The 26,153-nt window shown below is 33.9% G+C and overlaps 1 protein-coding gene across 1 annotated transcript; it reads left to right on the top strand.

The window, feature by feature from the left end:
* The first annotated feature begins 2,237 nt into the window (after positions 1-2,237).
* Positions 2,238-17,330, top strand: LOC143050217 (uncharacterized). The gene is made up of 4 exons (XM_076223805.1): positions 2,238-2,304; positions 6,815-10,294; positions 13,047-13,608; positions 14,908-17,330. The coding sequence occupies exons 2-3, from the start codon at positions 6,815-6,817 to the stop codon at positions 13,554-13,556; spliced, it is 3,990 nt and encodes a 1,329-aa protein (XP_076079920.1). The 5' UTR covers positions 2,238-2,304; the 3' UTR covers positions 13,557-13,608; positions 14,908-17,330.
* The last annotated feature ends 8,823 nt before the right edge of the window (positions 17,331-26,153 follow it).

Genomic DNA, 26,153 nt, shown 5'->3' with positions numbered 1-26,153 from the left:
TGTTCCTTATGAGGTGCTGACCAAGTGTTGTTACTTTGTAGCCAATCCATCAACCAAGATGGCTGCCAGCGGGGAACTTAGTTTAACATAGGACCGTATGGGAAATGCATACAAATGACTTCTTTTAGAGAACCACTGAATGGAATGAAACCAAACATGACATAAATGTTCCTTATGAGGTGCTAACCAAGTGTTGTTACTTTGTAGCTGATCCATCATCCAAGATGGCCGCCAGCGGGGGGACTTAGTTTAACATAGGACCCTATGGGAAATGCATACAAATGACATCTTTAAGAGAACCACTGAATGGAATGAAACCAAACATGGCTTAAATGTTCCTTATGAGGTGCTGACCAAGTGTTGTTACTTTGTAGCTGATCCATCGTCCAAGATGGCCGCCAGCAGGGGGACTTAGTTTAACATAGGACCCTATGGGAAATGCATACAAATGACATCTTTTAGAGAACCACTGAATGGAATGAAACCAAACATAGCATGAATGTTTCTTATGCTATGCTGACCAAGTGTTGTTACCTTGTCTCCGATCCATCATCCACGATGGCTGCCAGTGGGGGGCTTAGTTTAACATAGGACCCTATGGAAAATGCATACAAAAGTCTTCTTCTAAAGAACCACGGAATTGAATGAAATCAAACATAGCATGAATAGTCCTTTCCTTATGAGGTGCTGGCCAAGTGTTGTTACTTTGTAGCCAAATTTTATGTTTTTATATGATTTCAAAAACCCAAGTAGAGTCAGGTGAGCGATACAGGCTCTTGAGAGCCTCTAGTTTGTTCTTGTACTCGAAAATCAACCAATCAAAATGTTGGATTTCATGTTTCGAGCATAATTTTTGTGCTCCGAGCACTGAGCAAAGTTTTATGACTTCAAATTAACCCCTGTTTCCCTGCACTATTAAAGTTCACCAAGCTTCTTTGTGGATGTCATTATGTAGGATAGACTACAAATGATGTTTGTTCTGTATGTACATATGCATTATTCTATTATCAATTATAAGAATTTGATTAGCCGAATAATTCGTTCAACATAACATCAAATTTTTTCAACCACATGATCAACATGGGATGGATTAGTGATTGCCCCAAAACGCACAAATGATGTTTTCTACTTGAAAGTGGTCTATAAAATGATACTTATAACAGTTAGAATAATAAATATGGCTTCCTAGCTTCCAATTACAAAAAAATCCTTATGGAGCTACTTTCAGTAGAGAACTCATATGTAGGTTTATCTTACCTCCTATACATTTCTAGGAAGATGATTGGTTAAAAGCGTCCTCGTGGAGACCTTAGGTTAGTAGGGAGGCGGGGCTTATTTCATACAGGGTTAGTAGTGGTGTTACTTCCCTTTATAAAAATAAAACGGTACTGAGAAACAAATCTTAAAGGTTTCAACAGATGAAGAAATTGATAATTAAGATGGAAATAAATTCATAAAACGCATTTAAATCAACAAGTTGTTATTGTCGGTATCTGTTTTTGTAGGATCAATGGAAGTAGCTAGTTTCTAAATGCTAACAGTATCGAAGACTTGCTCATTTTGATAGGTCACTAGTCTAAATTTTACATGTTAAGATAGTCGGTAAGATAAATTCGTTACATAGTGTGCTAGTGACGTAATACGGTATGTATGGGGTCAGTAAATTCAATATGGGGATTCGAGCTCCGCTCTCACCCCATATGGAATTTACTGACCCCATATATACCGTATTAGGTCACTAGCACACTATGTAACTAATAATATCATTACCAAATCTAATAATTTAATAATTCATTCATATACAATCTTTGTTTTTACTATTGATACTGCAGGAACATATCTTGATATACTGTTAACAGACCTAATGTCAAATATATATTTTCATACTCAATCATTTTTGGCCTTTTTATTAAAGACCTATACTCAAAGAAAACCAGTGTACTTGTAATGTTTATCAGTTTTATTCAATTCTATACAATATATAAAAGGGGACGTTGTATGATTGCTAATATTAAGGCAACTATTCATCAAATGTAGTATGTAAGCAATTATCAATAAAACAAGTCCTGGTAATGTAAATTATGCTTTAATTAAGTGCCTTTTTCATGTGATGTACCTGAGACTACGATAACACATAAATGTTTTTGACTCAGGGTTAATACTCTATATGGAGGTGCTCATATTTAAAGGAGAGAATTACATAGAAGAAGAATTACATACAGATACAGATAACTTAAAGATTCTACTTTCGCTTTCTTCCCCTTTCTCTACATATCCTTGGCAAACAGACTCGAACATTGAGGGGTAAATTCATTAGAAATCTCCCATAAACTTCAATGCATACCCATTTCTTCATATAGTTTATAAAAATTTGCCTTTGGAAATAAGAAGCTTCATAAAGTAGATTAATCATACATTGATAAACTAAAGCATTTTAATTTGGGTCGTCCACATGGCTTTGTTTACAAACATTGTCATTGTAGATTGCTCTATTAAAACTCCTACAATGACCATATCACTTTTCAAGTCTTAAATGCATTCAGTATTATTGTATGTGGATAGTCTAAATTCAAAATATACTGTAGGTAACGATCTATTTTCAACAAGTCAACAGTAAACATTATAGGTTATAAACATGCTGTGTTTATTGTAGCTAAAGCAAGGATTATCCTTGTATAGCTGTCTTACAAATCCTTGTTTAACCCTCTTGCTGCCAAAGGGACATTTATGGCTTCTACACACAAATCTTGTTGATTGTGTAGAACGTCAAAGGTCCATTGTAACGTCACAATACTCAAGGGCACTGACAGCGTAAAAATACGCCGTCAAAAGGGCGATTTTGGCGGGAACGAAGCAAACTGAATAAAATGCTTTAAAAGTATACTTTAAACAGATGTCAAGAAATGATACAGGATCATAAGCTTGTTAGTACTATAGTACAAACTTATTTAACGTGTTTTGTAATTATCTAGTTCGTCATTTTCATGTAAAATGTTGCATTCTTTCTAGAAATTTGTTTTACGTTGTTTTTTTTCGTACATCTATCAATCAGAATATATCATATAAATCAAAAATCTTATCCCTGATAAATAATCATAAAAAAGGTAACTGTTATACTTGATTACGTTAAATATTAATATTCATTCACAATACACCATACACGCTTTATTTAAAAGAACTGGATAATTTATTTAGGGCTCAAATACCCACTGCAAGTACCACGATTGAAATCTCAGCTAGGATTTTTTTTTGTAAAAGTACACACATGTTAACCGATGTGTTTGTATTACCATACGATATCTCAATACATTTTAAACCTGTTTCATCATGGAAGCACTGCCTTAAAAATGTTTATTTTCATTCGAAATGGGGATGTTAAATTAGTAGTAGACACAATGATTTCTATTCCTATCATATATATCATAGATATTCTTTCCCAGTGGCAACCTCTTTTTTTCTGGTATTCACCACAGATCTTTTACTTTGTAGGACTCATTGAGCAATAGATTTATTGTATATTGAATTTCAGACGTCCTTAATATTGCATGAAATATTTGCCACTGAACGTTGAGAAGAGAATAGTTTATCAATTAACAGATTTAAAGATATTTCGTGTATGTCAATTACAGTGTGTACTTTATCATAGTAAATGAAAATGATTTATTATTGATTCAGGTTCACTTGTAGACAATAGAAATTCATTTTAGAGAATTTCTTTCCTCGTTTTTACTGTTTTTTTTTAATTCGTATTCTCTAAAATTTTGAGCAATAAGTGGTCAACAAAATTATAATAAACATGATTAAAAAATAAGCAAAATGAATATGGATAATAATTTTTATATAAAAAATATTTCCTCGCCTACCGATAGAAGGATTGAAATCATGATAATTTTAATCTGACACGTTTGATACTTTACAACAAGAAGTAGTTCATAAAATCATAGAACAGCTGCTCGGAGATTTTACTTTATTTTTATAAATTTGTACACGCTTTGTTTTTATTTTCATTTTCATTGAGTGCCGTTGTTTTGCCGTTTATATAATGATTTGAGAGATTTTTTTACAGTATTTATACCAATTACCTAATAAAAAAACGAGAATAAATATTTTACTATTTTATAGGTGGTTAAGAATCATTTATGCATTTCACTTGACAAAGATAAAACAAAGTCGCCCTTAAAGCTAGTATAGCAATTGGTATATTATTTTCACTTTATTTTAAGACAAGAAAGATAAAAAAAAAATATATTCCAAGGTTAAAAGTTGTATTTGTAAATAATCTTGTATTAAAAACATCGTTTATGACAATCTTAGAGCATATTTAACTTCCGTAAAATTACTTATACATCGTTTTATAATTACGGCTACATTGAGGCGGGAACAATTATGGACGGCGGGAAAGCGCAGTTCTACAGATAGGCACAAGTTTTGCAACGTCACAGCTAAGAAACGTCAAGATGCTTTTGGCGCGACAAAGTAAGAAAAAAACTCGGCAGCAAGAGGGTTAAAGTTACAATGGTTGAAGCATGTCCCTTTATAAATTTTGTGTATGTTATTTCAGAACTTTTTATGATTGGAAAATTAAAATGATAAAGGTGCATATGTAAGCAAAAAAAGTGTCCCATGAAATTGTGTCTTCTTGAAATATATTTCACCTGTTCACAGGTCATCTGTGAAATTTCGTTCACTGGACAGAATATCACATTTGTAAACTATAAAATAGTGTCTTCCTTAGTGAAAAATTGTCCCTAATACATGGACATAATTTCTTCATAGTGTATAGCTATATTTTTTTTCTGTCCCTAAAGAAACGAAATATTTTAAGTAATCATTGAAATGTTTTTATCAATTATTTAAATCATAATTGAAATTTAAATCAAAACAACACAGATGTGAAAAAAAAATGGAAAGTGGTGAATATAAACAGCTATATGACTTTTTGTGTGATGGTCAATACCTAGTCTAAATAAAAGTACTTGAATTCATGGGGTACCAATTTGAAGGTTTTATCCTAAAATTTAAGTGTTCTACGAAATATGATGACAATTTAACTGTTGTCCAAATCAAGACATGGAAAGATCCCCTTGGCTTGTAGGTTAGACTACACAAATACATTGTACAGGTATATTTAGGTCTACATGTAGAGAAAAATATCAGCAAATGCACTATGAACTATATGCAGTGGCACAGCACAAATGTAGCATGTACAACTTCAGACAGGAATTTTTGATCTTTAGATAACCAAAGTTGTAAGACTTGTTAGGTTTTTAACTATTTTGATCTAAGCGTCACTGATGAGTCTTATGTAGATGAAACGCTCATCTGACTTATTTAATCATAAGCCTGGTACAGTGGTACCTTTGACAACTGTTGTATTCTTTCAAATGTCACAAAAAATAGTATTGAAAAATTAGTCCATGCACCCAATTTTCAGAGTTCAATCAGCTTATTTCTAAAAGTAAATATTTGATGAAATATTATCAGAAATTAAAAATAATTTGCATGGCTTACAAGATGAAAGTTTGCAAAAAGTAAAAAATTACCTTGAAAGGTCCTCATGTCTGTCAGACAGTTTTCACTTGACCTCGACCTCATTTCATGGAAAAGTGAACAAGGTTAAGTTTTGGTGGTCAAGTCCATATCTCAGATACTATAAGCAATAGGTCTAGTATATTCGATTTATGGAAGGACTGTAAGGTGAACATGTCCAACTGGCAGGTGTCATCTGACCTTGACCTCATTTTCATGGTTCAGTGGTTATAGTTAAGTTTTTGTGTTTTGGTCTGTTTTTATTATACTATATGCAATAGGTCTACTATATTTGGTGTATGGAATGATTGTAAGGTGTACATGTCTAGCTGACAGGTGTCATCTGACCTTGACCTCATTTTCATGGTTCAGTGGTCAAAGTTAAGTTCTTGAGTTTTGGTCTATTTTTCTAATACTTTATGCATTAAGTCAACTATATTTGATGTATGGAAATATTTTATGGTCTATATATAAAAAAGAAGATGTGGTATAATTGCCAATGAGACAACTATCCACAAAAGACCAAAATGACACAGACATTAACAACTATAGGTTACCGTACGGCCTTCAACAATGAGCAACGCCCATACCGCATGTCTGTTACGCAGGTTTTATTTGACCTTGACCTCATTTTCATGGTCCATTGCTAAGTGTTAAGTGTTTGTGTTTTGGTCTGGTTTTTTTAATTTATAAGCAATAAGTCAACTATATTTGTTGTATTGAAGAATTGTTAGCTGTACATGTCTGCCTGGCATGGTTCATCTGACCTTGACCTCATTTTCATGATTCATTGATCAATGTTTCATTTTTTTGGTTAATGTTGAGTTTATGTGACAGTTGTAATAAAGCTTTATATTTAGGTCTATCAACATAATATCAATGATTAGTAAAGAAGGAGAGACATTTCAGCGTGTGCACTCTTGTTCTCAATATTGCAAAAATCAAAACGCATTTTAGTCTTAAATGACAAAATCGCAATAAAAGAGGGACGAAAGATACCAAAGGGACAGTCAAACTCATAAATCTAAAACAAACTGACAATGCCATGGCTAAAAATGAAAAAGACAAACAAACAACAACACACAACATAACAGATGCAGGCAATAATTTTTGAATTAAATTTACAGTATTTGATTGCCTAATTTGAACAAACAGTCCTTTAATGTTTCCATAAAAATTTTTGGCCTTTTACTGTCTGTAACAGATGCATGCTTGAGAAGAATATTTTGAGACTATGTTCCAATTGAGTTGATAATTGACTAAAATATAAAAATATCTATTACAGATGCAAAATAAGGAAGCACCCACTGCTAAGAAACAAGGTGGTAGACCTAAAGGTTCTGGGAAGAAGTATGATGGGAGTAAAACAAGTCTTGGCGAGGGTGATGTTAGTCACACAGACAGTGTTGGAGATATTTTTGAAGAACAATCTGACAGTGAAATTAAATATATGTTGGATGAAGAAGAACAGCCAATTAAAAAAGGCAAAGGGAGACCTAAAAAAATAAGGGATGAGAAGGAGGAGGATGAACAGCCCAAGAGAAACCGTGGGAGACCTCTGAAATCTACTTATAGGGAGGAGAAAATGCAGTCAGTAAGGAGAAGTCTTGGGAGATCTCCAAAGCAAGCTGTTAATTACAAAGAGGATGTTAAAGATATAGAAGAACAATCTGACAGTGAAGAAGAATATACGTCAGAGGAGGAAGACCAACAGCCATTAAAAAGAGGTAGAGGGAGACCTAAGAAAATAAGGAATGAGGAGAAAGATGTACATTCAGTAAGGAAAGGTCCTGGGAAACCTCAGAAAAATCAATATGACAAGCAAGATGTCAGTTACACAGAGGATGATTTCAGTTTAGAGGATCAATCTGACAGTGAGTATATGTCATCAGAAGAAGACAAACATCCAGTAAAAATATATAGAGGGAGACCTAGAAAAATAAGGGATGAGAAGGAGGAGGAAGTACAGCCCAAGAGAAACCGTGGGAGACCTCTGAAATCTACTTTTTGGGAGGCAAAAATGCAGTCAGTAAGGAAAAGTCTTGGGAGATCTCCAAAGCAAGGGGTTAATTACACCAAAGATGTTGAAGATATAGAAGAACAATCAGACAATGAAAGTGAATCTATTTCAGAGGAGGAAGACCAACAGCAATTAACAAAAGGTAGAGGGAGACCTAAAAAAATGAGGTATAATGAAGATGAAGAACAGCCAAAGAGAAGTCGCGGGAGACCTCTGAAATATTCTCATGGGGAGAAAGTAGTACAGTCAGATAGGAAAAGTCTTGGGAGATCACCAAAGCAAGTTGTTAATTACAAAGAAGATACTGAAGATATAGATGAACAATCTGACAGTGAAGAAGAATATACGTCAGAAGAGGAAGACCAACAGCAAGTAAAAAAAGGTAGAGGGAGACCTAAGAATTTAAGGGATGATGAGAAGGATGTACAGTCATTAAGAAAGGGTCCTGGAAGACCTCCACAAAATGCTAAAGAGGAAAATCAATCACATGCCATTACAAAAAGATCTGAAAGACATCAGAAAAATCCACTTGAGAAGCAAAATGTTAGTTACACAGAGGATGATTTCAGTATAGAAGATCAATCTGACAGTGAAACTGAATATTCGTCAGAGGAGGAAGACCAACAGTCAGTTAAAAAAGGCAGTGTAAGACCTGAAAAAATAAGTGATGACAAGGATGAAGAACAGCCAAAGAAAAGCCGTGGGAGATCTCTGAAATCTACTTACTGCAAGGAAAAAGCACATTCAGTAAGGAAAAGTCTTGGGAGATCTCCAAAGCAAGCTGTTAATTACAAAGAAGATACTGAAGATAAGGATGAACAATCTGATAGTGAAAATGATTGTATGTCAGAGGAGAAAGAAGTACGGCCACGAAAAAAAGATAGACGGAGATATGAAAAAATAAGGGATGACGAGGATGAAGAACAGCCAATAAAGAGAAGCCGTGGGAGACCTCTGAAATCTACTCATGGGGAGAAAGATGTACAGTCAGTAAGGAAAAGTTTTGGGAGATCACCAAAGCAAGGGGTTAATTACAAAGAAGATACTGAAGATATAAATGAACAATCTGACAGTGAAAATGAATATATGTCAGAGGAGGAAAAATTACAGTCAGTTACTGTAAGGAAAAATCTTGGGAGATCTCAAAAGCAAGTTGTTAGTTACACATATGATGATAACGATTCAGAAGAACAATCTGAAAGTGAAGAAGAATGTATTTCAGAGGAGGAAGACCAACAGTCAGTAAAAAAGGGTAGAGGGAGATATGAAAAAATAAGGGATGATGAGAAGGATGTACAGTCAGTAAGAAAAGGGACTGGTGTACGTAGACCTCAGAAAAATGTTAATAAGGAATATCAAGACCATGCCATGAAAAAAAGTCCTGGACGACTTCGTAAAAATCCATATGACAAGCAAGATGTTGGTTACACAGAGGATGATTTCAGTTTAGAAGATCAATCTGACAGTGAAACTGAATATATGTCAGAGCAGGAAGACCAACAGTCAGTAAAACAAGGTAGAGGGAGACCTATAATAATGAGGGATGAGGAAGATGAAGAACAGCCAAAGAGAAGTCCAGTAAAAAAAGGTAGGGGAAGACCTAAAAGAATAAGGGATGAAGAGGATGAAGAACAGCCAATAAAGAGACACCGTGGGAGACCTCTGAAATCTACTTACTGCAAGAAAAAAGTACAGTCAGTAAGTACTGGGAGATCTCCAAAGCAAGATGTTAATTACACAGAGGATGATTTCAGTATTGAAGAACAATCTAACAGTGAAAATGAAAATTTATCAGAGGAGGAAGACCAACAGTCAGTAAAAAGAGACAGAGGGAGACCTAAAACAGTAAGGGATGAGGATGAAGAGGATGTACAGGCAAAGAGAAACCGTGGGAGACCTCTGAAATCTACTTATGTTGATGAAGAAGTACAGTCAGTTAGGAGAATTCTTGGGAGATCTTCAAAGCAAGCTGTTAATTACAAAGATCATTACACAGGGGATGCTGAAGATCTAGAAGTACAATCTGACAGTGAAAGTGATTATTCAGAGGAGGAAAAAGTACAGCCAATGCGGAAAAGTCTTTGGAGATCACCAAAGGGGGTTGATTACACAGAAGATGATGAAGATATAGAAGAACAATCTGACTGTGAAAATGAATATATGTCCGAAGAGGAAGAAGAACAGCCAGTAGAAAAAGGCAGAGGGAGGTTGAAAAAAAAAAAAAGAGATGAGTTGGGAGAAGTTCAGTCAATTAGGAAAAGCCCTGGGATGTCTCCAAAATCTTCTTATGGGAAGGACGAAGTACATTCAGTAAGTAGAGGTAGAGGCAGACCGCGGAAAAATGCTAATGAGGAATATCAGGTACATATAGTGAAAAAAAGTCCTGGGCAACCTCTAAAAAATTCATATGAGAAGCCAGAGAGTGTTGAAGATATTTTTGAAGAACAATCTGACAGTGAAAATGAATATATGTCCGTGGGGGAACAACAACAGCCAGTAAAAAAAGGTAGAAGAAGACCCAATGAAATAAGTGATAAGGATGTAAAAGAACAGTCAGTAAAAAAAGGCCGTGGGAGACCTAGAAAAATAAGTGATGAGGTTGAAGAAGAACCTCAAATAAAGAGAAGCCGTGGGCTACCTCCAAAATCCACTGATGGGTTGGAAGAAATAAATTCAGTAAGAAAATGTCCTCCAAACAGTACTTATTCCCCTGTGATGAGAAAGAGAGGTCAACCATCAGCCTCTGTAAGTATAACATTTAGATTGAGTATTGTAAGTTTGTTTTGATATAGAAAAAAATATGAACCATCCCAAATTAACAAATAATACTTTATATACTTCCTTGTAGACACATAGCACTGAGAGGTAGTCTTTTGAGCGCACCTGGCCCGAAGGGCCAAGTGAGCTTTTCTCATCACTTGGCGATTGGCGTCATCGTCCCTCGTCGCCCGTCGTCGTTAGCTTTTACAAAAATCTTCTCCTCTGAAACTACTGGGCTAAATTGAACCAAACTTGGCCAGAATTATCATTGGGGTATCTAGTTTTAAAAATGTGTGGCGTGACCCGGCCAACCAACCAAGATGGCCGCCACGGCTAAAAATAGAACATAGGGGTAAAATGCAGTTTTTGGCTTATAACTCAAAAACCAAAGCATTTACAGGAAATCTGACAAGGGGAAAAATTGTTTATCAGGTCAAGATCTATCTGTTGTTGGGTTGCTGCCCCTGAATTGGTAATTTTGAGGAAATTTTGCTGTTTTTGGTTATTATCTTGAATATTATTATAGATAGAGATAAACTGTAAACAGCAATAATGTTCAGCAAAGTTAGATTTACAAATAAGTCAACATGACCGAAATGGTCAGTTGACCCCTTTAGGAGTTATTGCCCTTTATAGTCAATTTTTAACCATTTTTCGTAAATCTAAGTAATCTTTTACAAAAATCTTCTCCTCTGAAACTACTGGGCCAAATTAATCCAAACTTGGCCAACGTCATCTTTGGGTTATCTAGTTTGAAAAATGTGTTCGATGACCTGGCCATCCAACTAAGATGGCCACCATGGCTAAAAATAGAACAGGGGTAAAATGTAGATTTTGGCTTATAACTCTGAAGGAACCCAAGCATTTAGAGCAAATCTGACCAGAGTTAAATTGTTAATCAAGTCAATATCTATCTGCCCTGAAATTTTTAGATGAATTGGACAACCGGTTGTTGGGTTGCTGCCCCCCAATTGGTAATTTTTAAAGAAATTTTGCCGTTTTTGGTTATTATCTTGAATACTAATATAGATAGAGATAAACTGTAAACATCAATAATGTTCAGCAAAGTAAGATCTACAAATAAGTCAACATGACCTAAATGGTCAATTGACCCCTTAAGGAGTTATTGCCCTTTATAGTCAATTTTTAACAATTTTCATTAATTTGGTAAATTTATGTAAATTTTTTCCAAATAATTTTCTCTGTTACTAATGGGCAAAGTTCATTATAGATATAATTGTAAGAAGCAAGAACGTTCAGTAAAGTAAGAACTTCAAACACATCACCATCACCAAAATACAATTTTGTCATGAATCCATTTGTGTCCTTTGTTTAATATGCACATAGACCAAGGTGAGCGACACAGGCTCTTTAGAGCCTCTAGTTTAATAGATTCTTAGTAAATTATTGTACAGCATATATTAATTTACTTTTGAGCTTCTTTGATCATGAAAAGTCCAGCTGTCAAGACACTTTTGTTTTGTGGTGCTAACTCAATAATTGATATCATATACATTGCAATCATACTTAGAATAATGGTTACATATAATGGAAGAATATTCCCTATTAAAATTGTAGAAATGCCCATATGGTGCAGTTAAGTCTATTAACCCTGAACATTTCTGAAAAATCTGTTAACCTGTTTTGTTTTGGAGTTATTGCCCTTGAATATACATTTTTAAATATTTTTTACTGTTACTTTGAAAACCATGTAAGCTAGGGTTAAATTATAAACTGCAAAAATGATCCGCTTGATAAGATCTGTTTAATCTAGTATTTTTGACAATCCGGTTTTGGAGTTAATTATTTGCTTCAGAAATGTTGATTTTTACTATTACATTTCCATGGAGACAATTTGGCCCTGCCCCCTCAGCCTGTAAAATTTAAAACGATTACATAGTTTAAATGTTAAAAGTTTTCAATTAAGTCAATTTTAGAGGAACCAAGTCAATGATATTTGGTATGCATTTATGTAAGCATTCACATGTCATTTTCTTAGAGATTATTTGACTCTGCCCTTTCAGTCATGGTACATATTGACTTTGAAACTGTAGCATAGTCCATATGTTAAAGTTATGATTAGTTAAGTTTAAGTAGAACCACTCATGATAAGCCAATGATATTTGGTATGCAGCTGTTTAAGCATTATTTCAATTATTTTAGAATATTGTTAAATTCTATTCCAACATTTTTTGGTTGTAAGATGTACATGGCAGTCAGCAGGTTTCATCTGACCTTGGCCTCATTTTCAAAGTTCATTTCTCAATGTTAACTTTTTATGTGTTTGGTCTGTTTCTCTAATAGTCATATAGGTCAACTATATTTGGTGCATGGAATGATTTTAAGGTGTACATGTCTGTCTGGCTTGGTTTAACTGACTGGCCTCATTTTCACGGACCATTGATAATGTTGAGATTATGTGATACTTGTTTTAAATCTTTGGACTATCAACATAAAATTAATCATGAATTGTGTAGCAAGCGAGACATTAAAGCGTGTGCACTCTTGTTTAGTCCTATAACATATGACTTCGCATTCTTATTCAATTTTTAACGTTTTTATACTGATATTTTAATTTTATTTTTTTTTGAATGGGCATTGATAGTAAAAATATTTTATCAGAACAGTAAATAGAAATATTAAATAATGCCCCCGAGGTCATATGTTATAGGACTACACTCTTGTTTAGTAAAACAAATGTGAATGTAACTGTACTAACAAAGGCACTTTTATTTAGTCAGAAGAAAGAAGTTCACAGAATGATGAAAATAAGAAGAGTGAAGATCATGAAAAAAGAAGCCCTGGTAGAACGAACAAATGTGATGTATTATATACTGAAAAAGAATTAGATAAGAATAATTTATACTATTCAGAAAAAAAGGGCAGAGGAAGACGTAAAAATTCTGAGAAGAATCATACTGGCAGACCAAAGAAAATTTCCAGTTTTAATAGTGATGATTCACAAGAAGAAAGTTCTGCATCAGTAGAAATTTTAAAACGTGGTCGAGGAAGACCTAAAAAAATGAATAATAGTATAGATCTGACTAGTGAGGATGACTTTGAACAAAGCAAACAATTTCCTAGTAAATCAAACATAACTCAACATGGAGTAATCAAAAGAGGTCCTGGTAGACCTAAAAAGGTGGCCTTGACCTTTGATATGACATTTGACGAGGAGGATGGAGCAGGTATTGGTATTCTCAATCAATCAAGTGAATATTCAATAGATGTGTTGTGTAATGGTTGACTAGTCACAGAAGATTAGGATTTAATGGTAACCCATGCTCCAGATTTAAGAGGTAATAAGTTATGTCCCATAGGCGGATCCAGGGGGGCCCCCCCTTCGTGGGAAAAATTTGGTTGATTATATAGGGAATCATTGAAGCATGACTGGAGCGGGCCCCCCCTTAGGTCAGTCAGCGGGCCCCCCTTAGGAAAAGTCCTGGATCCGCCACTGTGTCCCCTTATTAATGACTAGATCATAACTTATCTGTTCATTGGTACAAACTTCATTCTAAATTTGGTATAGCTATCTGCTTTAATAATTACAACTCAACTATAAGAAAAAAAACATATATCTATATATTAGTTTACTGTCAACAATTTGGTGCTTGTTACCTTGATTTGTTCTCCCTTATAGATTTACAACATTAGTAAACTACTGTTGCCAAACATAATCTTATACATATTTTATGAATTAGAAAACTTCTCAAGTTGATAACAGTGTAAATTGCTTCTACAATTAGGAGATTTGGTATGATTGCCAATAAGACAACTATCCTTAAATGACCATATATAAAGTTGTCTGTTGCCAAAATACATATCTTTTTCCTCAATGCCTGAATTGTGCAAGAAGGACAGGAATACTGACTAGCTCCTCTAACTCATAAATGTAAATGAACTTTGCAAAGGCACCAGTACTTGAATATTTCCCCCACATTATGCTTCTACTTCTGAGCTTTACCAGGGCCTAATCCAATAGCTGTTTAATTGTTATCTTGTAGTTATTTTTTATTTAAAAAATAACAAAAAAGTTGAAAAAAACTTGTGAACATTTACTTTTCTTAATGGTTTTGTATTAATTTTATGCATTTTTTAACATGTTTCATTAAATTTACCAAAAAAATATTAGATGAGTAGTAATGGTAATTGAAGTTTTCAAAATGAGTTCTGAAAAATCTTTTGCTTCATAATATCAGGGATTTTTTTTATTAACTTTTGACTTTAGTTTAGATGTTTAAAAAATTTGTGATTTGGGTTGACTAAGGGGAAACACTATTTAGTAAGTCAGTGATATTTTGTAGGCAGATGAATTATAATTGTCCCATTTTATTTTACTTTGAGATTATCTTGCTTAACCTGTGAATCATGGTCTATGACTTTTGGCCTAATTTTAGTTTTGTTTTTTTAAATTATCATTATACTATATCAATAACATTTATGCAAGTATTGTTTTCAATTTTTTATTTAAAGTGTCAATACTACATCATGTTTATGGCCTTGAAATTTCAAGTTTTATCATGGTATTGCTTGAATTAGACATATTGAAATATATGTAGCTTATAGCATATAGTGATTAAACTATTTCTGTTTTGTAGATGCCCATTTCCAAGGCCATGCATCTGTGGACAAAGCAGGCAAGGCAGCTAAATGTGGAATAGAACTCCTTGTGTACTGAGCATTGTAACATGCTTTGTGTCTGTTAAGATTGTTATAGTATTTGAATACATGTATACATGACGGTACACATATGCTATGTTATAAATAAGTAATGGCACTCTATTTTAAATGCCATTGGGCAGCATTTTGGGTAAGACCCCATGCCACTACCTATAATTTTATTTTTATTTGTAACAGAATTATATTAGCTTCCACCCTTAATTATGATATTGGTTTTTAACATCAAGTTACATTTGGAATAGTTTTTAATTTAAAATTAATTTTGTTGGTTTTAAGATGATATGAACTATTAAAATCATTTATATTTTTGTATTTTATGTGTAAAGGACAGTTAATTTTATCATACATGATTATTGCGATGATCCAGAGGGGGGTTCCGATCAACTTTTTTGGACAATCAATGCATTTGAATGGGGGCATATAGTTGGAACCCCTCTTGTTACTAGGTTGGAACCCCCTTTAAAATTTGCTGGATCCGCCCCTGATATCCCACTGCAACATAGCATAACAATAAGATCATCTCCATCCTAAATGTTTTTGTTTTATACTATGTAAAAGAGGCTAACCCATATATTGATGTTCTTTTCAGTCATCATCAGACTAAAAAAAAAGTCCATAATTTGTTGCACATGTCTGGAAATGAAATGGTTTTGGAAGTTATGATAATTTAAGTTTTCTAGGCATTGCCAGGTGACTAAGTTTTGGAAACATGTTGCTTCTAATGAGTACAGCTGATCTATGATATTGACAATATTTTAATTAGATTGAATTTATTTTATCAGCTTTACTTTACAACTTATTATACGACTGCAAACAAATTTTGGGATGTATAATGGTATGATGTTGTCGTCTTCATCGTCTGCGTCGTCATCTTCCGAAGACACATTGGTTTCCAGACAATAACTTTAGTTTAAGTTAATGGATCTTTATGATTTTTTTTCAGAAGGTTCAATATCACAAAAGGAAGGCTGATGGTTGGGGTTGATGGTCCCAACCGTTTAGGAATTAGGGGCCCAAATGGGGCCTAAAACAAGCGTTTTTTTAGTTTCAGGATAATAACTTGTGTTTAAATATTTCAATTACCCTGAAATAGTACCACAATGTTAAAAACCACAAGTAGAAGATTGGGATTCATTTTAGGGGTTATGGGGCCAACAGTTTAGGAATTAAGGGCCACAAAGGGGCCAAAAACCTGACAATAACTTGTAAGTAAGTGTATAAATCTCTCTGAAATTGTACCACACTGTTCCATATAACAAATGGAAGAATGGGATTGAGTTTGGGGCTCATTACCCCAAACATGTAGGAATTAGGGGCCATAAAAGGGCCAAAAGAAGCATTTTTCTAGTTTCTAGACAATAACTTGTGTTTAAGTGTATGGATCTCTCTGAAATTGTACTACAAGGTTCCATACTACAAAGGGAATGCTTGAATTGAGTTTTGGGGTTATTGCTCCAAGTCTTTTTTTAATAAGTTGGGGTTAATTTTTTAATGGGATTCATATATTTTTTTCAAATTTTTGAAAAGTTTTCAAGATAAAATCTTCAATTGCACACTGACAGTAAATGAGCAATAGATTTGTAAAATCTTTAACCACATTTATTTTATGTCAGAAACCTATACTATGTCAAAAATTTGATCACAATCCAAATTCAGACAGTATCAAGCTTGAATGTTGTGTTCATACTTGCACAACTGTTTAGGGTTGGACCTCTGCAGTCCTGGAAAGCTACGCCCTGCTGAGCATCTGGTTTTAAATTTGCTTTCAAATTAGTTTTATTACACTTTCTTGTCAGTATTATGTATAAGTATGTTTGATTGATTCTGTAATCATTTAGTGATAGAGGTTAATTCATTTTTAATTGTTATACTTCTGAAAGTGATTCACTGATTATTAATAAGTTGATATTTGATTTTTATTCCTTTTACTTCAGACATTAATTTTTTAATTATTTGTCTCTTTTTTCTAACGTGAAAGTTTTTAAGATTTTTGTATAATCTTTTATGTGCTTATGTACTGTGAATGACAAAACATTTTTTTTACTTTGACTGTTTTATTAAATCTGTTTCAGATCCTTTTGGGTTGTATCTCTGCTGAAAAAAATTAAGTTACTGCAAGTTATTATTGAGAACAATTTGTTTGTAGCTGGAAAATTTAATAGTAGAGGTTGGGGAGATGACTTCATTTTAATTCATTCCATCAAGGGATTTCATTGTCCATTGTATGATAAGTTTCTTATTCAATATTTTTAGACGTACTTGATGCATCTACCATAAAATCATTGCTTTTGGCAGGTTATTGTAAATGTCAATTATTGAGAATAAATGATGTTAAACTCTAGATATTTATTTTTTAAAAAGTACATGCATTCAAGTTTTGTTGAGTTTCTCATTAGTGAAATGTAGACTTATTTATGTAGAAATCAGTTTTGCCAGAATAACTTGGGTCCGAGACCACAATTAATTAGTAGTGCATTTCTTTTAGAACATAAATGAAAATTAAAATTTTTACAGTGTGTTGTACTACTTTTGGGACAAATTATATCAAAATTATAGAAACTTCATTGGCTCTAACTCAAAATATGGACAATTTTATGTTTAGGGTGTCTTGAAATCTTTTGACAGCTTCCGAAGTGTTAATTTTTAACCCTTTTCAGCTGGACCAAATCACTACTTTCCTTTAAAATTCTGAACCCAACTTTTTTACAGTGTAATTTCACCCCTACTTACAATTTGAGGCATAAAACATGGAGAAATAAATTTTGAAGGGGTATAAAAAATATTGGCAAGTAACCCTCTGTCAACACTATAGGGACTATATTTGTGGACAATGAAAATCAAGGGACAACGAAAATCAAGGGATGACAATTGTGGTCTCAGACCTACTGTTGATAGCTTTTGATTTTTAGGTAAAGATTGCATGAAATGCAATCAAAACCTTATGAGACTGGATTGATATATAAATCTTCCAAGGTTTGTCCATGAACATTTCCAGAAATTTATCAATGTAATATATGCTCAGATATTATAAGCACAAAATGATGTTACACTTGTCAAAAAATTACATGACTTTTGAAAGGTGCAGGAATCTAATATCTGTTCTAAAAATATAAATGGTGTCATTGTTTAACTCATCTTGGAACAATTGGAGTTATCATCCTTTGTCTAGAATTGCTGTTAAATCAACTACAATCAATGCAATATTTACTTTTACTTCCCACTGATAAATTGAAGAAATCTATACCCTCAGTGCTTTCAAGCACTTTAATTTTTATTCATTTTGGAGGCCAAACTATATTAGTAATTTAATGTTTTCATTATTGTGGTTTTAATTTCACGGATCCATTTTTGTCGAGCCTTCGACTTTAGTCGAAAAAGCGAGACTAAGCGATCCTACATTCCGTCGTCGTCGGCGGCGTCCACAAATATTCACTCTGTGGTTAAAGTTTTTGAAATTTTAATAACTTTCTTAAACTATACTGAATTTCTACCAAACTTGGACAGAAGCTTGTTTATGATCATAAGAAAGTATCCAGAAGTAAATTTTGTAAAAAATAAAATTCCATTTTTTTCCGTATTTTACTTATAAATGGACTTAGTTTTTCTGCGAGGAAACATTACATTCACTCTGTGGTTAAAGTTTTTAAAATTTTAATAACTTTCATAAACTATCCTTGATTTGTATCAAACTTGGACAGAAGCTTGTTTATGATCATAAGATAGTATCAAGAAGAAAATTTTGTAAAAATAAATTTCCACTTTTCCGTATTTTACTTATAAATGGACTTAGTTTTTCTGCGAGGAAACATTACATTCATTCTGTGGTCAAAGTTTTTAAAATTATAATAACTTTCATAAACTATCCTTGATTTGTACCAAACTTGGACAGAAGCTTGTTTATGATCATAAGATAGTATCAAGAAGAAAATTTTGTAAAAATAAATTTCCACTTTTCCGTATTTTACTTATAAATGGACTTAGTTTTTCTGCGAGGAAACATTACATTCATTCTGTGGTCAAAGTTTTTAAAATTATGATAACTTTCATAAACTATCCTTGATTTGTACCAAACTTGGACAGAAGCTTGTTTATGATCATAAGATAGTATCAAGAAGAAAATTTTGTAAAAATAAATTTCCACTTTTCCGTATTTTACTTATAAATGGACTTAGTTTTTCTTCCAGTTAACATTACATAAAGTCTGCAGTTAAAGTTTATAAAACATTTATTAGATTCATAAACTATCCTGGATTTTTTACCAAACTTGGAAGCTTCTTTCAATCAAAAGACAGTATCGAGAGGGAAATTTTTATTGATGTTTTTCCCGGTCATTTTTGTTGAGTCTGCGATTAACAGCAAAAGTAGGCGAGACACTGGGTTCCGTGGAACCCTTACAAATTTTTTTCATCAAAATGTATCTGTTGTGTTGATGTAAATGACAAGAGTGGATCAGTAGAGATACTTTGACATTTAGTCTGTCATTCATCAACAATAGTGGATCAGTAGAGATACTTTGACATTGAGTCTGTCATTCATCAACAAGAGTGGATCAGTAGAGATACTTTGACATTTAGTCTATCATTCATCAACAAGAGGGGATCAGTAGAGATACTTTGACATTTAGTCTGTCATTCATCAACAATAGTGGATCAGTAGAGATACTTTGACATTGAGTCTGTCATTCATCAACAAGAGTGGATCAGTAGAGATACTTTGACATTTAGTCTATCATTCATCAACAAGGGTGGATCAGTAGAGATACTTTGACATTGAGTCTATCATTCATCAATAAGAGTGGATCAGTAGAGATACTTTGACATTTAGTCTGTCATTCATCAACAAGAGGGGATCAGTAGAGATAGTTTGACATTGAGTCTGTCATTCATCAACAAGAGTTAATCTGTACAGATACGTTGACACAGGGTATGTCATTCATCAACGAGAGAAACATCAGGACAAATACTTGGACATATAGTCTGTCATCCATCAACGAAAGTGGACCAGTACAGATACTTAGATATATAATATGTCATTCGTAATTGAGAGTGGACCAGTACATATACTTCAACATATTATCTGTCATCAATCAACAAGAGTGAATACGTACAGATACGTTGACATAGGGTCTGTCATTCATCAACTAGAGAAAAATCAGGACAAATACTTTGACATATAGTCTGTCATCCATCAACGAAAGTGGACCAGTACAGATACTTAGATATATAGTATGTCATTCGTCATTGAGAGTTGACCAGTACATATACTTGAACATATTATCTGTCATCAATCAACAAGAGTGAATCCGTACAGATACTCTGACATATAGTCTGTCATTTATCAACATGGATGGATCAGTACAGATACTTTGGCATATAGTTTGTCATTCATCATTGAGAGTGGATCGACACATATACTCATACATAGAGTCCGTCTTTCATCAATCAAAGAAGATCAATCAATATACAATTCAGAGACTTTGACATAGTTTGACATTCATACTTTGATATTTAGTCTGTTATGACAATTCGTCAACGAGAGTGAATCAGCACAGCTACTCGGACATATAGTCTTTCATTCATTAATGAGAGTGGATCAGTACAGATACTTAAATATATAGGTTCACTCGTCAACGTAAGTGAATCATATTGGTATTCAGACTTAAATTCTGTTATTATCTAGTGAGAACGATCTATCTAATTAAGATACTCTGACATAAAGCATGTCCTGTATCAATGAGAGAGGATCAATACAGATACTCTGACAAATAGTCTCTCATTCATTAGTCAAAGTGGATCAATAGACAATTCAGAGACTTTGACATAGTTTGTCATTCACCAATCAGAGTAGATCAATGCAGATACTTTGACATTTAGTCTGCCATTATAATTTATCAATAAAGGTGGATCAATACAGATACTCTGATATAGAGTCTAACATCCATCAACAAGAGTGGATCAATACAGATACTCTGACATACAATATGTTATTCATCAACAAGAGAAGATCAGAAATCTTGGACATATTGTCCTAAACGAGAGTGGATCAGTACAGATACTCTGATATATCGTCTGTCATTGATCAATGAGAATGAACCAATACAGATACTCTGACATAGAGTCCATCATTCATCAAAGAAGATCAATAGACAATTCAGATACTCTGACATAGTTTGTTATTCATCAATCAGAGTATATCAGTATAGATACTTTAGTCTGTCATTACTTTGACACATTGTATATCATTCATCATTGAGAGTGGATCAGTACAGATACTTGGACATTTAGTCTGTCATTCATCAATGAGAGGTGATTAGTAGAGATACTCAGACATATAAAATGTCATTCATTAACAAGAGAAGATCAGAACTCTTGGACATATCGATTTTAAATCATCAACAAGAGTTGATTAACACAGATACTTGGACATAATTTGTCATCCATCAACGAGAGTGGATCAGTAGAGATACTGGGACAAATAATCTGTCATCCATCAACGAGAGTGGATCAGTGCAGAAACTCCGACATAATCTGTCATCCATCAACGAGAGTTGATCAGGACAGATACTTTGACATTTATTATGTCAGTCATCAATGAGAGTAGATCAGTACATATACTTCGATATTTATTATATCAGTCATCAACGAGAGTAGATCAGTACAGATACTTTGACATTTATTGTCAGTCATCAACGAGAGTTGATCAGTACAGATACTCGAATATATTGTCTGTCATCAATCAATGTGAGTGGATCAGTACAGATACTCGAATATATTGTCTGTAATCAATCAATGTAAGTGGATCAGTACAGATACTCGAATATATTGTCTGTCATCAGTCACTGTGAGTGGATCAGTACAGATACTCGGAAATATTGTCTGTCATTCGTTAACGAGAGCAATTCAGTACAGATACTCGGACATATCGTCTGTCATCCATCAACGAGAGTGGATCAGTTCAGATACTCGGACATATCGTCTGTTATCCATCAATGATGAATCATGAAATGAAGACATTGAATGAATCCTCCTCAATCCATCAGTAAAATAGGCCACAACATTTAGTTCGACTTAAAGACTTTCCTCTTTCATTAGTGAGAAAGGACCAATACAGACATGGCATTTTCATCAGCGGGTAAGAATTAGCATGGCTTTACAATTTGTATAGTTCTCTGTCTATACAACTCATGACAGTTGTGTAACGTATGGCAAGCCATTTTATCAAACTACTGTTTAAGCCCTCAAGATAAAGTAATTTAGTCAAGCTCAATGTTTAATCTCAGTGTGCTTAACTTAATCAACCAAAGGGTTACATGAGCTTATTTCACCACTTGGCGCAAGTTCGTCTCTTGCTGTTAACACAAAAAGTAAATCTGCTCTGGACCATATAATACCTACCTTTACCTCAACGTTTTACAGGTAATCTTATTAATAATGAATGGAGTTTTTGTGTTTTGATCTGGGTTTTTTTTTTAAAACTAAAAGCAATTTGTCAACTATATTTGTTGTATGTAATATGTATATTTCTGGCTGGCAGGTATCATCTGACCTTGACCTCTTTTTCATGGTTCATTGGTCAATGTTAAGTTTTCATGGTTGAATTTGTTTCTTTTATACTATAAGCAATAGGTCATATATGTACTACATAGATTGATTGGGAGGTGTAAATATCTGTCTAGCATGATTCATCTGACCTTGACCTCATTTTCATGGTTCAACTTTAGGTTAATATTAAGTTTTCTTGAACAAGTCTGTTTCTTAGAAACTATAAGCAATAGTTCAACTATATTTAGTGTACATGTATTTCTCGTTTGGGTTATCTTACCTTGACCTCAACTTTTTTGGATCATGTTAAGTTAATATAATACTTGTAGTAAATCTGTATATTTGACTTTCAACGCAAAATCAATGGTTAGTAAAGAAAGCGAGACATTTTAGCGTGTGCACTTTTGTTTAAATTATGTATTTTACTGATAAATGGACTTACTTTAACACTGACAGCAGCAAGGCGCGGAACCCCTTAAGATTTTTTTTTATCAAGTATACACTTATGCAATTTCTATAAGTGATCCTATTCTGTTTTCCTAAACTGCAAAGTATTTGATTACTATGACTATTTGGTGGATTTATAAGCTGATTTGTTTTTGAAAAGGCTTCTATTGTGAAGTAATATTTCTAGTAATAACGAATTTTCGTTCTGGTTGTCTCCCTGTATCCAAGTACATCATTGGTATGTTAAGTTTCGGTAAGAATGAAATGTTATATCAAGATTGATATGCTTGATTTGCTTTTCTTCATTGTGAAGATCTTCTTTTCTTCCCACTTTCTACCTAAGCTTAATGCACTGTTGTTGTATGAATTTTTGTTACATTTCTATCATGAGAACCTCCTAAAATTTGGAATTTTTTGAAATACTAATGCCCGCGTCACACTGTCCCGATTTTTACGCCGATGGCAACACGATAATGGAAATTTTCAAAATCGGGACTGATCGTATCCAGATCGGGCTATTCGTAGTGCCATCTTTAACCATCTTTAACCATCGGCCACTTTTTCTAGCCTTTGGGGACAACTTCGGGAAGGGTTCTAATTTTTTTAACATGTTAAAAAATCCCCGAAGGTGCGTCCGATGTTGAGGGTTCGTATTGAGTTCGTATCACCATCCTCACCATCGTAATGTCACCGGGAATGCATCTTTGCACATCGTATTGCATTCGTGTTTCCATCGTTTCCATCGGGCAGTTTTGACATTGCGATGTCTACACGAATGAATCACGAAGATACCCGAAGGTCTTACGATGGCAACACGACTTCGTGAAGACCTCGTAATCCCGTCGTGTTGCCATCGAATAAAAGTACGAAGGCGACAAGATGGAACTACGACGGCAATAAATCCAGCTAAATGTAAATGTAAATTTTCGCGCTAAAATACATTTAAAGTGCCATGCGCGATATGCACTGGTCAGTCTAATACGACAGTTAAGAAAGACGTTCACAAAATATGGAGCTCATATCATATGATTCTATGAGAACAAGAAAGGCGACAGCGTTGTTTCTATTAATTCAAATGGAACAAGAAGAGCAGCTATTACAGGCTCAGGATTTACTTTTACAAGTGAAATATTATTTTTTGTCAATTTTTCATATCAAGTAACATAATGAAAATCATAAATGCGCCTCGTACACCAACACTGCAGGTACACGTATATAGGGAAACCAACTTTTTCTGATTTTTTTATGTATCGTCTGAGTTGTTGTCGCACGAATGTTTACTCCATAACCATTTTGTTTTCTATATGTCATATTTTGCCGCATTTGTTGCTTTCCCCACATCCTTCCTTTTGTCTATATTATTATGATATTCTCCTGGAAAGAGCTCTTTTTGAATAAAAGGGATCAACGAACCCATTACCTTACCTTTAAGATAGATCAGTAAACATGGGCATAATTATGGGTGATTATTCAGACTAGTGCACACATTTTACAGTTCAAACAAGGCAATGCCGAGCGTGGCATCCCCTCGTATGTAACATATTGGGGACAAATATGAACACTATATTTGTATATGACACATGCAGAAAATTGTAAATTGAATATGCATATTTGATACATAAACTATTTTTTTAGAAATCAACCAAAACATTCAGTAACTGGAAATACCTTTAATATTGTCTTTAGAACCAGCAGGTTAAAAATGAGCAACCAATTTCCTGTGTATTATGCTATTTCAAGGAGAAAAAACAAGTCCATCTGCATGACCTTGACCTTTGGTCTTGAACGCAAAAAATGTCAGATCATTACAAAGAGGAACAATATACCAAATGTGGTTAAAATCTTTTGAAGCATATTGGTTTTAGAGTGTCCACAAGGGCGATATTGCCTTGTATTACAACTGCCACTGTGACCTTGACCTTTAAACTTTAAAGTCAATAGCGCTTAAGATATTCTTAACGAGTAACACCTTACCAAGTTTTGAGCATTTTGGTTCTAGAGTGTCCATAACAATTGTATCTACACGCAAATTACATGTAGTAGGCGAGGGGATAATAAACTAAGTTTAAAATTTATAAGAATTAGACAAAAAGATCGATTTCCCGCCATGCATGGCAGACTTGTACAGAAACGATATGTTGTCAAAATTCTGTTCGTATCTTTTAGACATCGTATGGCCATCGCGCCATCATCGTAATCCATCGTGTAGCCTTCGTAATCCATCGTGTAGCCTTCGTGATCCATCATGTAGGCTTCGGCTGAGTTATGAAGCTTAAATACCCGTCTTCGGTTAACCTTCGTATGTCCATCTTTTGCTATCGTATACAATTTCGGCACCATCGTATAGATTTCGTTATTCATCGTACTTGCTTCGGTCACTTTTTGGTATTTTAACGAGATCGGGACCAACTTCGTACGAACTTACAATTTTCGCATTCGGGTGTCCATCGTATATAAAAATCGGGACAGTGTGACGCGGGCGGCTTTTCTACCTCAGGCATAGATTACCTTAGCTGTATTTGGCAACACTTTTAGGAATTTTGGATCTCAATGCTCTTTAACTTCGTACTTAATTGGCTTTTTTTTTTTTTTTTTTTAATTTTTTTTTTTTTTTTTTTTTTTTTTTAACTTTTTTGGATTCAAACGTCACCGATGAGTCTTTTATTGACGAAACGCGCGTCTGGCGTATATATAAAATTTAGTCCTGGTATCTATGATGAGTTTAGTTACTTACACCACTGTGTAAAAGTAGTCTCAAATAGAAAACGAGAATCACGTCTGTGTCTTTATGATACAACCATTGTCTGTGCAAACTTATCTTCTTATCCGAATATTGCTTGCTTATATGAACAATAAATATTTGAAATATTTTCAGGACAATTTGTTATTATTGTCATTAAGTGTAAAGTAAGACCAGAAGTGCACTAATCAACTAGAGCCATAGTAAAGGGCTTCTTGCAAGACTGACTTGTTGTGACGATATTTCGACTTCTTGCTTCTGTATCATTGTCATTGATTCAATACATATTAAAAACAAGAAAAAGCAAATGAAGAGTGTATTTATTAATTGATTGTAGGTTGCCGCTTAACGTGAAGATTAGAAAAATAATTGCAAGATAAAGCATTATCTGTCTGCATGGCATAGGTCAAATGACTTTCACCTTAAATTTACTACT

This window comes from Mytilus galloprovincialis, chromosome 1 (genome assembly GCF_965363235.1).
Source record: "Mytilus galloprovincialis chromosome 1, xbMytGall1.hap1.1, whole genome shotgun sequence".
In the NCBI taxonomy this organism is placed as follows: domain Eukaryota; kingdom Metazoa; phylum Mollusca; class Bivalvia; order Mytilida; family Mytilidae; genus Mytilus; species Mytilus galloprovincialis.
This window is presented reverse-complemented; position numbering and strand designations above follow the sequence as displayed.

Excerpts from the sequence above, each read along its gene's own strand:
- LOC143050217 (XM_076223805.1), top strand. The coding sequence starts at position 6,815 with ATGCAAAATAAGGAAGCACCCACTGCTAAGAAACAAGGTGGTAGACCT. Across the intron at positions 10,295-13,046 it reads GAGGTCAACCATCAGCCTCT|TCAGAAGAAAGAAGTTCACA; the intron begins GTAAGTATAACA and ends ACTTTTATTTAG.